The sequence below is a fragment of the Dermacentor silvarum genome, unplaced genomic scaffold (genome assembly GCF_013339745.2).
Source record: "Dermacentor silvarum isolate Dsil-2018 unplaced genomic scaffold, BIME_Dsil_1.4 Seq471, whole genome shotgun sequence".
NCBI classification, from domain to species: domain Eukaryota; kingdom Metazoa; phylum Arthropoda; class Arachnida; order Ixodida; family Ixodidae; genus Dermacentor; species Dermacentor silvarum.
The window spans coordinates 16,446-31,629 of NW_023606288.1; the positions used below are offsets into that span (position 1 = coordinate 16,446).

Consider the following 15,184-nt stretch of genomic DNA (forward strand, 5'->3'; position numbering starts at 1 on the left):
TGTGGGGTCATATTAGAGCGTATAGGGGCACAGCGGAGATTGCTGGGAAGAAGTCGTTTAGGGGTGTACAGAGGAAAGTCAAGCGGTCGGATGCCAACCCGCTGCAGTAGCCAATGGCCCTGCGCGAAGCTGGATTGGCGGCCAAGTTGTCGATCCCTTGGAGGTGCAAGAACTCTACAAGGGGAAGAAATAAGCCAGTTGCGTATAGTTTAGCTGTGGATGCGTGTGTCGGAAGATGTATCGCAGCTTTATAGAGACTGCTTAAAGGGCAACTCCGGCGATTTTTCGATGTCAACGGATGTCGATGAAATTCGCTGGGTCTGTTCCTCTGAATACCTCCGTCATGTCCTAAAAAAAGCAGGCTTGAGAGTTGCACAGATTTTTTACAAATGAATTTAATTTATTGCCTCGAGCACCCTACCTTACCTCCTCCTCAGTTACAAGCCACATTGTGCATGACGTCAGGAATAGTTCACGCAGCGCAGAGCATGCCGGGATCATGCAGACGACAGCGACGAGAGCATGGAGGAGTCGACGATCGTGAGCTAGTGCTTCGCGTGAGAAGTTGCTGTCGCGAGAATTTGTGTCCCCTGTGGACGGGCAAGTGATGAGGGGTGGCAAGTGGTGTTGCGTTGTTGGCTGCACGAACCACTCGAACAACGCGCAGCATCTAAAAAGAGTTTGCTATCACTACTTTCCTCGCGACAATGTGCTTCGCGAGCGGTGGATTAGTGCTATCTTGCGTGACAACTGGTCCCCGAGCAAACAAGCGGCCGTGTGTTCCGATCATTTCGCACCTGATGCCTACAAGGATAGTGTTCATCTGATGGAAGCCTTCGGATTAGCAAAACCATACTTTCGTAGGCACTTGAAGGCGGATGCCGTGCCGACAGTGTTCGACCAGACAAAGCTGAGCCAGCCGCCAGCGCCACGATGCAAAGCCGTCAAAAGAAGAGCGGAGGTACGTGAACGAACTTTTTAAGTGGTCATGTAAATATTAGTTGGTAGCACACTGCAGCAGAAAGTGCCCATCTTATGAGCGCACGAGTATGTGATGTTGTAATTACTCACATTGATGTCACTCACGCTCGTTCGTTTACCATCAAACTTGATCCGAGTGGAATTTTTTGAGTGATATCGAAAAATATGGCTGCTACACAGTGCAACTATCTGGATCCGGTCGGTTTAGCGTACGGAGCTCAAAGGTACAGACAGCGCACGATCGCGGCGGATTGTGATTGAGTGGATCCGGATCGAGCGAAATCGAGATCGAAAGTGCGCACATGTAGAAGCACTCGATCCAAATCATTAGCTACTTCGTGATCGGAGCAGTATTTCCGTTTGATAGAGGTATATATACACCATCGCGAGTGGTCGGCAATACCATACAATACCACGAGATTCACTGCCGTTGTGGTTTGGTTGCATTATGTTGTAACCCTGTCGAGGCGACTTGTACTCGCAGCTTCACTTGAACAAACAACTAATTTGAGCTGCGTACAAGTATGTGAAAATGATTAACCAAGTGCTGCAGCATCAGTAGGATTATCTCTGTAAAAAAAAGAGAGAAGAAGAAAAAAATATAAACAAACACATTGTCTAGCTCACAGTATATTTCAGCATCACTTCCATGTTCCTTTTTTGTGATACTGGGTTGCTCCATGTTCTCAACTCATAAAAGCAAGGAACAGGTAATGTGCCCATTTGCTTTTTGCGCAAATTATTGAAAATGTGCCATGTGCACATGATTACTTGAATACAGTGCTTGAGTATAGTGTGTTATGGAGCAAGGATATCTGTAGCTGAGTGATGTTATCAAACTTCAGATACAATGCCAGTCTGTAGAGGAAGCCCCATAGGTAGTCAGCTTGTGCACCTGCAGCAAATAGCTCTAGGCACTTTATGTGGATGGTCGAAATTAGTAAAAGTACTTCCATAAATACGTTCTGTTACATTTCAACTAAAAGAGATAGAGGCGTTATGTTTAGCTTCCGATCGAATTTCTTCTACACTGCCTACATTCTTTTTTTTGTATGCCAGCATGATCTCCAAGAAGCACTTGGCGTGGCAGAGCCGGAGGACGACCATGTGGAGAGTAACAATCAGCATGAGTTGAGTTTCCAAGCTGCCACCACCACACAGCACAGTGATGTGCGGGAAGCTGAGCCACAGATGCGTGATGTTTACGTTCAAACAGTTCCTCACGTACAGAAGTCAAAGGCTGTACAGACATGCATCAAGAATCCATCTGTTGGTGAGAGCATGACTGCTATTTGTTCTTCCTTATAAAAAATTTGACAGTCAATGAATGTCTTAAAAACTTGTTTTTATTGTGCAGGGGTCCAGGCCAGCCCATTATCTGTTTGTGACAGCTTTGTGCAAACTGAAGACAGGCTGGCATACAGTGAAGAGGTACCATCAGAGTTGAGGCCGTTCTGCTCTACGCCGAGACATGATATTGATGCACCAGGTCTCAATCTATACAGGTATGCAATCTGATTCATATTTTGTATGACACGTGCAAGTGATTGTGCATAACAATTGGCACTGTATGCACTTTTACCAAATTTTTAGGACTGACTACCTCAGTGATGAGCTGTCCAGCTGTGATGACTCGGACTCGGATATCATGTAAGCCTAAGGATACCTTGTTTATTTATTCTTGTTTTTAATTCACACTACATGAACACCTAGGCCTTGCAAAATGTACCTCCTTGATACATAACTTCGGCTCGATAAGCAGATGTAACCCTGCCAAGAACATGAACGTAAACTTGATAACTTTCCAGCATAATGAGACATGGCCATGTCAGGAAACAGTGTTGTAAGTGAACATTGCCCAATATTTTGTTCTGCAGCTTGAAAAATTGTGATATATAGTACTAAATGCACATGTGCCTGCTGTTGCTAAGAGCTGCACTATCCCTACAATTACATCAGCCTAATGTTACTTGCTGTGCATTATTGACCTCAATCTTGCGGTACAAAAATTATTGCACTGTTTCAACTAATCTGCTAAAAAATCCTAAAAGCGTTAAGAATTTGAATAATATGAATGACACTATGAAACAATGGGAGTGGTTGAATTCCTTTCTAAACAAGGATGTGTGCAACGTTTTGGCAATTAAAATCACTTAATTGACCAGCCTATAGCCTCGCATTGTAAATTGAAACGTGCTGGTTTCTCATTTATCTCTTTTCCTGGCACACCACACGAGGTGCTCGCTGTTATCCATAACCTCAAGAACACTGGCACTGGATTAGATAAGAGAGACCCCAGCTAGTCCAAATTCTTTCGGAGTACCCCCCCCCCCACACCACTATGGCAAACCTCGTAATTAGATCATGGTTTAGGCACGTGAAACCCCAGAATTTAATTGAGTAATTTCTTGAACAGATTTCATTCAAAATGCTATTGATTCTGTATATTGTGTTGATTTTATATTTTTGGATTCTAGTAAGGCTACCATTAGTAAGTAAGGATACTGGGTTAACCATAATATCCTCCTTGACAAACTTGAAACTTATGGTGTCACTAGTCCTCCATTAAAATTTTTGAAATCGTATTTACTGAATAGGCATCAAATTCTTAGCTGTGGGGGCTGTTTTTCTGGCTTAAGAACATTTGCCCAAGGCGTGCCTTAGGGCTCCATTTGAGGTCCGCTACTGTTTATAATGTACGTCTCTGAATTCTTATTACTGTCTGGATTGATAAGTATCGTGATCGTTTGCATATGCATAATCTACAAGAGCTTCTCTTGCTGATGTTCCTTTGAACTCTTTACAGTGACTACACAAATGACTCGTCATACGTCTGTGATGAGCTGAACGATGATGACAGTGACCCTGAGTAAGTTTATAATTGCTTTTGAGGCTCTATTTCAGTATTATAAAGGTGCAAAGGCTGGCACGGTACCTGTGCACTACCTTTGTGTGCACAACTTTCTAAGCACTAATTACTGCTACAACTGCTTCAGTTGTAACAGTAATTAGTGCTTAGAAAGACTCTGCTGTGAACAGTTTGCTAACCACATTTGCTGAGTCATCAAGGTTAACCAGCTTGGGTCACGGGGCTCTTTCTTCTTACATTGGGGGTAGTGGGTGGTTTCCACAAATATCTACCGTGGAGTCCATATCGAGACTCTCCTGTGCAATTTTTGTTGAGGTGTCCACTGACAATCCCTAAATGCACCACAGGTCAGTAGCGATTGCCAAGGGCAGTGGTAGGGCCGCTTTCACTTTGTTGTAAAGAACAAAGCACCCAGACACCTTCATTATATAGTCAAATTTATTGCAGGGATCTTCAGTATAGAGGCATCGACAAAACTTATTAAAGATAGGAATTGGGGCGGAACATACTGAATACTTCATTATAGAAGTCATTTCATTACAGAGGCATTCAGCTGTATTTGTTTCCTGGTAAGAAACATCCACATAGAGAATTCTAGCTCTCATGCATTGAGATCTGTGAACCACTATTTGACAAAATGTTCTGGGTTAAAATAACATTGTGAGAGACTGAGACAAACGCACGAAGACACACAGTGCTGACACATGCAGACTGTAACTGCATTTATATCGGGGAGAGCGAAAATTTTTAAAGACAGTTGAAACACCACATGAATGATGTCAGAAAAAATGATGTCAGAAAAAATGTTGTCTCCAAAGCACTTGCGGAACACGTGGCATCTTCTAATCATGGGATTGACTGGGCCATGGCAGGCATCATCGCAAAAGAAACTGGTGTTCCCGTCAGTATCCGTAATTGTTTCTTATCCAGACTATGAAAGCGCTAAACAGAAATGATGGTAATCTTCCACCTGCGTATGCTAGGGGCCTTGGTCACATACTGAAACGGACATAAGCTCGCCTTCTCAAGCCACTTTATGTGAACAAGGTTTCTGTGCGGAAGCAGAAACGTCTTGCAGTTTTTTAAACCTTTCCAATTTTGGTCTGCGTTTCTCTGGTTTCCTTTAGACTTCATAGCTTACGAGTCATGAAAATGCACCTGGTCACACGACACTGCCCATATAGGAGTTATTAGTAACGAAACAAATAACTTTGATGAAAGATGATGGGCCATTTGCACCCGGATAAACGTCGAGTTAACTGTGGCACATCACTTTTCAGGTGCATAAATGGGTTTACTTTGTAACAATTTGCTGCAGTGAGTTGCAATTTCCATTCTTTTTGTTCTTTATAAGGTGAAGGGTATTACTATAGAGCCTATAAAAACAAAAAGATTGGCATTTATGATTAATCAAGCAAACATGTTAAATTCTGATTCGATATCTCAATTTTCTTGCATAAGGTGAAAAACGGCTAGTAAATGTGCATTTTCTGTGATCACTGCAGGCCACCTGTACAGGAAATGTGTGCTGAAGATGGGGTGACTACAAAGAAATACATTGTTTTGAATCCTGCTTGATGGAACTGTTGAAGCGTTGCCGGGTGTGTGGAGCATCCGAAAGCAGAGTAGACATTGCGGCAACAGGAACAATGATTTCTGCTACCATAAAGTGTGCCAAAAACCATGAAACGAAGTGGTCGAGTCAGCCGATGGCCAAAGGAAAGGCTCTTGGCAATTTGTTGTTGTGCTGCGCCATTCTATTCACTGGGAGCAGTCCAACCAAAGTGATTCGCCTGTTGTCAGTTATGGGAGTGCAGTCACTTCAAAAGACACAGTACTTCCAGTACCAAAGGTGCTACCTACTTCCAGCGGTTGAGCAGGTTTGTATTGGCAATGCTGCCTACTTGTATCAAATTGCTAGTCTCTACAACTGTCATGAGCTATGTGCATGTCTTCAGGCTCACGTCTAAGTACAGCTGGGCCCACTCTAAGGAGGAAACCACTAATGCATGGCCTGTAGGCTCGAGAGCTCTGGGGATATAAAGCAGTGCAAAAAGTAAAGGCGCGTAGTGAGGAAACATAGGACTAAGACATGCCATCTGCTGCAGCCTCTGGTACGCCAAATGTTTGCCACTGCAGGAACATTGTTGGGGCTACAAAATTGCTTATTATTTTTAACAGTGAACCGAGATCTACATAAGTACATGCAGTTCTTGTGTAATCATTTGTCAATGAAAGGCATCAAAGATAAGAAAATAACACAGAAAATGTTTGCACAAGGGTTTAATGCACTGCATTCAGAGCTTGCAGCAAAAATTCATTACATTCAAGCATCCTGTTTTATTACATTTTAAGGCATGGCAGTCCCAGCAGAAGTCTGTCATTGAAGAGGCCAGACACCAGCCACGCTCACTAGCAGGTGATGGCAGATGTGACACGCCTGGCCACTCCGCAGACTTTGGCACTTACACGTTGTTGGACACTGAGCTGAACAAAATAATGCACACTGAGCTTGTCAAGGTGGGTCCTGTTTCATTTTTCCCCGATTATTTTGTAGCGTGGCATTTTAAGTAGATGACATGCAACCATCATAATAGGTGTCTTGGTGACCACGTGGTTGTTTGAAATTCCGTTGTCATGTTACCATCTCTGATGAGTGCCAGAAATCTATGGACCTAGTGAGGTTCAAATTGATGGTTTTCGATTTCTCAGCCGGACATAAACACCCAACCATGGTAGTTCTACTGCAGTGACTGAATAGTGCAAGCATTTTATGCAGCTTGATGCATGTGTAGTGAAATGCACGATTATTTATGTACCTTCTAAGAGGCATGCCCAAACTGGTGTCGGCTTTCGAAGAGTTTAAACAGTACGCAAATTAAAAACAGCAATGTCACTGAGCTGGCACAAAGGCTAAGACAAGTAAAAACAAAATAATGATGCAAGGTAAACTGCACATGCGTGTCGTGCCTTCGACTAAGAATGCATACGTGGACAATGCCTGTTCTACCTGTTCTTATAGCACATCAAGTTCTTAATTCTCTCCTAACCGCTAGAAACATGCTTCTTTTTCATTTATGTTTGAACATTTCAAGAGATCAGTTGAAACATATATTGTGACACCTAAAATTGTATACTGATCATTGCCGTTTTGAATGAAAGTAAAGCAGAAATAATTGTTCAGATAGCTTTTGCTAATGTTGTTAAAATTCAAAGCAGCACCACAAGAAGCATGAATGAAAGTAATACTTTGCTGTTTTTATTATAAGTACTGAGAGTAAAAAAATGAAAATATATAAAATATTTGCCTTGGTATTAGTTACCAACTACTGCCAGTTAGACCGTAAAGATTATGCAGATTTGGTAGCATGAATATTAGCCATAGTGTTGCCCATGACAGGCTGCTACTTATTTGTGATTACATGTTTTATGTCCAAGCGTGAAAAGCCTATTTTATGCCTCGCGTTTTGTCCGCAACATTATTAGGGTCCTTCAGTCCTTTGCTGAAGGTCAAAAGCATGCATATTGCACTGCAGCAAAGCATTGAAAAAAATAAACTCCTGAATACTGCTTTGTCTAAGACACTGAAAATATCCTTTAACTCTATGACAAATGGGTCAAAAGCATGTATCCATCTATCTTCTTATGTTTATGTAACAGCTATTGAATGTTAGAAGGAATCAAATCATCAGTAATGAGGTTGCCCTTTTTAGCATATATGGAGAATGACAGGAAAGTAATTTTTAGTGCAAGTTCTACGTTGGCTAAAAGTAAGGACTGTAAGAAGTGGCTCACGTTTATCTTGTGCATTTGTGAAATTTGGCTGTAGCAGCAAAACTGAAAAGCTCCTTTGCAATATTGCAGTCAACAGAAGTTTCTTCAAGCAACAAAATGGAGAAAGAAGGTCTGGAGAGAGCCCTCGATCATCTGATTGAGCTGGGACTTCACATCGATTCCCTGGTGACGGATCGGCATTGTGAAATTAAGGCTTTCATGAGAACCCAGCACCCAATGATATGCCACTTGTTTGACCTGTGGCATATTGCAAAAGGTAGATCCATGTGTCTCTTTGAAGTGGCCCAAATACGAATGGGTGCATAACTTCCTAATGTCTGCAATTATTGTACAGGGAAGAGCACATGTCATATAAAATCGGTAAAAAAATATTTCGTGCCTACTGCTGCGCTGTTCTTGTCAAGTTTCGCAGAAATATCTTACTTTGTGATCTACTTCACCCAGTGCAACACTTTGCACAGTTACTTGTCTGATTATTAAGGGAAAAAATGCAAGGTTTCCTTTATTTATACGAATGCAAACTGCTGCTGAGACAGCACTTTCATGAACTTATGTTGCTGCCTGTTGGCAGCTGCAAAAGCAGTCATTTAGGTGGGGTTGCCACGTGTTGCCTGCTTCTCTGAAACATGAGGCAGCATTTCCTGAACTGAAATTTTCTGCAGCTGCCAGCAGGCAGCGACATATGTTTATGCTAGTGCCTCCTCAGCAGTCACTTGCAATCCCATAAATGAAGGCATCTTTGCATTATTGTTTTTGTAATAACCAGACGAGTAACTGTGTCAAGTGTTGCATTTTAAACGACGTAGACCGCACAATCGGATGTTTCTGCAAATTTTGAGCAACAACTGCACAGCAGTAAGCACAAAATATTGTGCTTACTGCTGTGTTGATTTAAGGGGTACATGCGTGTCCCTTTAGTTTGTTTTGTTAATAGAAGTTGGATATACTTATATCTTACAGGCTTGAAGAAGAAGATGATCGCCCTCGGGTGGTTGAAACAACATGGGACTGTAATCGGGTGGCGAAAGACCGTAATTCGGCACCTTTATTGGTGTGCAGTAAACAGTCATGGCAATGAAAAGTTGTCTCTGGCAAGATGGCTGTCTATTCTCCGCCACATCGTGAATGTGCATGACCACCCTGACCCGCTCCACCCATCCTGTTTTCACGGCGAGATGCCAGAACGTGACTGGCTGGTTGAAGGTAAGAACTGAAGTACTACGACAAAAGGTTTTGGGATACATTTTTCTTCTTGCTGTTTTTTAAGCATCCATAGTGTACTGGCTACTGCTTGAGAATTTAAACACAAGTATCATGGCTACTTTTGACTTCTTAGACCTGGCAACAGTGCCTTTATATTCCATTACTTGTTACTTTATGTTCCATTATTGTTACTGCATTGGCACAATTAATTTATCTAATTAATGTTTTCTGTATCGTCCTGCGTTGATCTGGTATTCAGCAGCATTTTCATCTAAATATTCTTTGCAACTGGCCACACATCTAGCGGTTACTATGTTCTTTGTTAAGAACTAATGCAACCAAACTACTTTATTTTTGAAGGATCAGAGTCATTCCAACGCCTGAAAGCAATTTTGGCAGCACCACACCTTCTGCGGGACCTTCCCCGGGCATCACACAAGGCCCAGACGTTTGGCCTAGAGGCCTTTCATAGCCTGCTCATCCACTTCGCCCCTAAGAGCAGCAAGTTCACCTACGAAGGCATGCTGGCAAGGTAACACACCATACCCATTTTCAGTGCATTTTTGTAATGACAAAATTGCCCAATGTCTTGATGCTGCTTCTTTCAAATGATTTGCTTTTTCCAAGTGTACGGCTTGGAACATGCTGTGATGCAGTCTTTTAAACACATTATGCTACTCAACTAAGTCAATTCTGACTGCACCACTGTTGGGAAAGGCCGTAGTCATGCACTGAACGTGATGTATAGGCTGATGATGACTTTCCAATGCTAAACTGTGCCTACCATATCACATATAGCACTGCTTTTAAGGTTAACGGAACCCGGCAAAGTTTTCTCGACCACCCTCTGTAGCACTGGAGTGCATTGATTAGAGTATTGAGATCAATGCAAAGGAATGGCACATGGTCACTGAAGTTATTGTTCTTCAAAGTTTTAAATCTGAGCAGACGACCGAGTAAAACTTTTCCTTTCGCATTTAACTCTCCTAGGGACCTGACTGGTCACTGTGATGGAACAAAATAAATATTTCATCGGAGCATGTTATCGAATCAAAAGGGACTCCTTCACTGCTGTTGTGCCTACGAATATTAAACCTTGTTTAATGAGGAAGAGAGTGCTAGCTTCAGTCAATACAAAACATGTTCTCACCATCAGTGGGGCTATCTCAATTCATGTTCTTAACGGTTGTCTGTTCCTTTGAATGAATTTAGATTTCATGTGCGTATTTGTAATAAAAGAAGAACAGCTGCACAATACTCTTTTGTGATTCCATTTATTGCAGAACAAAAATTGCCGCTCTCCATTACAACGAGAACAGCGGCAGGGACATACTCACCGACCCCAGTGGTGCAGAGAGAATTTCACAGAGATTCTCTCGAGGGGAAAAAGAATGGACTGTAGTGCCAGTGAAACAGAATGCAGGCTACGGTGAGCAATTTGTTTTAAAAAATTGTTGTACAGCAACAGGTGCAAAAAAGCAAAGTAATACTTATTTTAGTACTTCAGTGTTTAGCGTTCAAATACTGCACAAACATTACAGTGCACACAGTTTTCACAGCAAATTTCAATGCCTAAAGAAGTGATGCTTAGTGCGTCTAACTGGTAGGAGCTGCAGGGACTGCCTTTGGGATGCCTTGGGGCTGAAAAGAGAAGGACCAACTTAAAGTAAATGTCGTAAATTGGAAACTGCCTGTGTAATTGTTTACATTTGACTGCGCTTCTGCCAATACCCGGTAATGGCATCCCAACAGCCAGGCATAGGCAGCCATTTTCGAAGAGACTGTCGCTTGTTCCTAGGGGGTTTGATGTCTCTAACATGCTCTAAGGGTTAGAGGGCAGTGCGTGGCACAACCAGTTCTACGTTGTTGGTGCTGTACCATCAGGAGACCGCAAGGGTTTTTCAGGCCAAGTGCGTCGGTCCGTGTGCATTTTGTAATCCGATTCCAAAGAGTTATTCGATGCTTTAGAGAGCGATGACACAGATTAAAGATAGAATGCACGTGAAAGGCAGTTCTTCAGTGACAGAAAAGCTATGCTGCTTGCTTGTTTCATGACTGTGTTATCTTTGACCTTAAACGGTAGAGGGTGGGGGCACCTGCTGGGCATTTAACGGTAGTAATAACACTAAGCAACATTTGTGTACATGTAGTCAACATGTGTATTTGTTTCAGGGTACATATCCGTCCTGTTAACCAACGTGATGGACTGCCTGGGGAAGTGGCCATCGTTTTCAACTGCTGAGCAAGCATCTGTGCGAAGGCATCACGAGACGCTTTCATCTAAGTATGGTCCCAAACCACGAAAGGAAGAGGCAAGGAAGAAGCAGTACTCACGCTTTGCGCCTAAGTTAACCATCAGTCCTGCTGAGATCATAAATAGTGCTCAAAAAGAAAAGGACAGACATAAGAACAACAACACATGGCGCTGTGCCATGTGTTGTCATTCTTATGTCTGTCCTTGTCTTTTTAGCGCTATATAGGATCCCAGTATGACACATCAACCAGCCTGAATTACCACTGTGATCAATCCAGCAGCCAGACACCCCCATCACTATTAAACGGCCCTTTTCAGGGCCACCAAATGGCTGCCTTGGCGGGTGTGAGCAGAGCATTGATCCCATTCTGCCCTCTTGTGCTGTGTGCGTCTTATTAGCCTCACTGGATTCAAACATACATTTAGTATAGAGTACAAGCAACAGTTTTGTGTTCATCTAGCTGATACAAAAATACATCCAGCCCCACCTTCGTGAACAGTATGCTACAGAGCAAGGAAACCAATCTGCCTGCATGCTCAAGCAGATAGGTACGCTATGTGCACAGACTGGCTTTAGAAGTATAATTGCCACATGCCCAAAGAATAAAAAAATATGAAGTAGTAATTTTTGTTAATGGACTATATCATTGGTAATTTTCAGACAGACCCTGCTGTCTGCCACCGTGAATAGTATAATACTGGAAAGGTCAACTCTATCTCTAATGCTCAGCTTTGGTAATCACATAAAATCTTCCCTCAAATATTTTGTATACCTGTGCCTACCTCCAGTGCCTTCTCCCAGTTCCTCATCTTGGAAAAGTGCTAAGCAGGAAAGTGATCTTTATGTGCGAGGCAATTTATGCATTCTCTTTTGTTTGAACTGCATCAGTAGGTGTGGGTGGCTGGGCTAGTTGGTTGGGATGAGCATTATGAAACATCGCTCCAGCGCACAATTAAACACGTTCAAAAAGATAAAGACAGCACGAACACCGGACGTCAACTGAAATTTATTCACGGAAAATAGTGCTTTATGTACACAGGGGGGGGGGGGGGAGGGGGGCACTGCAAGTGCACCGGACCACCCAAAAATATTTCCTTGGTCCAGGCCACAATCATCAGAGGCGTCGATAACCAAATAAAAAAAATTCTTTTTTCACTCACTAACACATTACCACAGGACCTACCCAGACACATACCCTAGTAACACTTGCAAGATCTGTAAGACTCGGGCAGTATCACTTCCCCACATGCTATGGGAATGTAAAGACCAATATCCGGCAATTAATACTGTGGCCCTCTCGTCGAGATGGGCCGCCGCTCTGCGCAGCTCCCACCTCGACGACCAACTCTGGGCTACCCAGCAAGCCTGCGAGGCGGCGAAGAAGCAAGACCTCGACGTCCCCACGTGGGAGGCCTAGGCCCAGCCAACTAAACTGCTGGTTTCAATAAAAGGTTGTTCCTTCTCCTCACATCACTCTTGCACATCTCTCGCCTTACCTAGCTGATGCAACACATACGTTTGCCCTGAGATAATCAAGTTCTTTTTTCTCGAGCACAACAGAAGGAGCACTGACGCAGTAATGTTTTTCATTAGAGATACAAAGAGCTTCAAACATTTCCCGGTTTTTCAGAGTGCTAAATTTGCGCAACAAACCTGTTCGTTCGAAAAATGCCTTGTATGCTGGCTTGTGCGAGCAACGGCGAATGTGGTCGGTAAATGACCAGCGCCACTTAGTGAAGTAGCATTCCTGCGATGCTCTAGCAAGCATTCATTCAGACAGCGCCCGGTTTGGCCAATATAGCATTTCCCACAGGCGAGGGGAATACTATACACCACACCAACCTCACATTCAACGAGGGCTTTGGTGTGCTTTATTTTTCAGGCTGGCTTCTTGGTTTCGTTCACTAGGTGACACATTCGTCCCAGCCCATTCTAAGCTCGTAAAAAGAGCTATAGCAAAAAACTGCATCCGCTCTGCTCTAGACAAGTCTTGTGAACATCAAGTTCGTGATAGCGTTGACGCCCAGCTAAGGCGTCTGGAGAAGGCTGGGTTCCACAGAGAAATCGTGGCCTTGGTGGTAGAGAGCCAGATTTCCTATATAGCTAAAATTTAGTGGGAGGCGCAGGCTGGAAAAAGACGCACGCCCGCCACAGCGCCCCGTCGTAGTGCCCTACTGGCACCAGGTTTCTCACCGCCTCAAGAAGGTTGGCGACAGGTGCGGGATACGTGTTGTGTTTTCAGAACCGGAAAAGCTGAGACGAATGTTTCGCCTAGTGAACGAAACCAAGAAGAAGCCAGCCTGCAAAATAAAGCACACCAAAGCCCTCGTTGAATGTGAGGTTGGTGTGGTGTATAGTATTCCCCTCGCCTGTGGGAAATGCTATATTGGCCAAACCGAGCGCTGTCTAAATGAATGCTTGCTAGAGCATCGCAGGAATGCTACTTCACTAAGCGGCGCGGTCATTCGCCGTTACTCGCACAAGCCAGCATGCAAGGCGTTTTTCGAACGAATACGTGTGTTGCGCAAATTTAGCACTCAGAAAAACCGGGAAATTTTTGAAGCTCTTTGTATCTCTAATGAAAAACATTACTGCATCAGTGCTCCTTCTGTTGTGCTTGGGAAAAAAAGAACTTGGTTATCTCAGGGCAAATGTGTGTGTCGTATCAGCTAGGTAGGGCGGGAGATGTGCAAGATTGTACAAGAGTAATGTGAAAAAATGGATTGGTTATCAACACCTGTGATGATTGTGGCCTGGACCAAGGAAATGTTTTTGGGTGGTCCGGTGCACTAGCAGCGCCCCCCCCCCTCCCTCCCTGTGTACATAAAGCCCTATTTTCCGTGAATAAAATTCAGTTGAAGTCCGGCGTTCGTGTTGTCTTTCTATTCTCGTCCGAGTTTAATTGTGCGCTGGAACAATGTTTCATAATGCTGAACTGCATCAGGACACTTCCAAAGATTACAGTGAGTGTGCTAGCTTCCCAATTGGACCAATACATTTTTAGTAATAGGTACACTATGATGTGTAAGCAGGCACTAGTGATTAAATATTTTCATCTTGTTAGGTGCACCATTGAAAGTAGTTTGCCCTCATGTTGCCCATCAACACCTTCGCAGCATAAAGGGGGCAATGCATCGCTGTTTGTACCAATGTTAGCTTGGGCCGCGATTTTTGTAGTGATGCCTTCTGCTCGAATGTATGCGACTCTTATCATCCACTATTCACAGCCGGCTGATCGCTTTGATAACACGGGCAGGACGTTCGTCTGACCACTGACAAAGCGCGCAAAGGAATATCATCGGAGAAGGAATCGCTACAAAATCGCGGCCTTGGGTGCCAGTGGTTTACTTAAAGGGGCTGTGAAACACTTTTCTAACTAATCATGCAATGGCCTCACTATTGAAGGGAATCACCTCATGAATGTCGTGCCACAAGCATTTTCAAATGCTTCAATTATAAGTTGAGTTGTTGCACAGATACACAGCCTTCTCTCTCTTTTCATCTCCACTAGCACACTGGAAGTTACACAGGGGAGAAGCCAAGGGTGTATAGTCCTGCCCAAAAGTTGAGTGCCTTGGTGGCAAAAGGGCTCATCATGGCACCCCATGACAACCGTGGTAGACTATGCTATGCAGCATGCCACTTCTATCTCAGAGCCCACATGCAGCTACGTGCAACTGTTGTGTGTAAACCAACAGTGCAAATATAAAAAGGATTTTGCTGTCTATTTGACATCGGAGACATATATGTTTCATTCATTTAACTAAATATCAGCAATTATGTATTACTGAGAATGTTGTGATGATGAAATCAGCCAATAGCTGTTCGTGGGTCCAGCTGCTTGTGATGATACTGCATCACAACATGGCAGAGGTGAGAGCAAGCGAACTGTTGCTGTATTTGACATGGGAATGCAATTTCCCTACTGCATGCAGTGCAATAATACTTGGCTCATGTTCACAGGAGCCTCTTGTACAGATCGGCAAAGTTTTCTTCCAAAGTTAAAAAAGTGTTTCATCCCTCCTTTAAAATACGTAGAATTAAGTAAAGGATGTGAAGCTTTGTGAAGACAAATTGGTAA

General features: G+C 43.4%; 2 protein-coding genes across 3 annotated transcripts; both read left to right on the top strand.

Moving 5' to 3' along the window:
• The first annotated feature begins 260 nt into the window (after positions 1-260).
• LOC125941849 (THAP domain-containing protein 5-like) lies at positions 261-7,900 on the top strand. Its single transcript, XM_049659706.1, has 8 exons — positions 261-961; positions 2,041-2,254; positions 2,339-2,486; positions 2,575-2,631; positions 3,788-3,850; positions 5,356-5,730; positions 6,206-6,370; positions 7,715-7,900. The coding sequence occupies exons 1-6, from the start codon at positions 608-610 to the stop codon at positions 5,426-5,428; spliced, it is 909 nt and encodes a 302-aa protein (XP_049515663.1). The 5' UTR covers positions 261-607; the 3' UTR covers positions 5,429-5,730; positions 6,206-6,370; positions 7,715-7,900.
• A 468-nt stretch (positions 7,901-8,368) lies between these two features.
• Positions 8,369-11,547, top strand: LOC125941850 (uncharacterized). Of its 2 annotated transcripts, XM_049659709.1 has the most exons (4): positions 8,369-8,848; positions 9,209-9,380; positions 10,132-10,277; positions 11,021-11,547. In XM_049659709.1, the coding sequence occupies exons 1-4, from the start codon at positions 8,548-8,550 to the stop codon at positions 11,326-11,328; spliced, it is 927 nt and encodes a 308-aa protein (XP_049515666.1). In that variant the 5' UTR covers positions 8,369-8,547; the 3' UTR covers positions 11,329-11,547. The 2 variants fall into 2 exon arrangements, with proteins under 2 accessions (XP_049515666.1, XP_049515667.1); XM_049659710.1 differs by lacking the exon at positions 8,369-8,848 and having other exon boundaries at positions 9,025-9,380.
• The last annotated feature ends 3,637 nt before the right edge of the window (positions 11,548-15,184 follow it).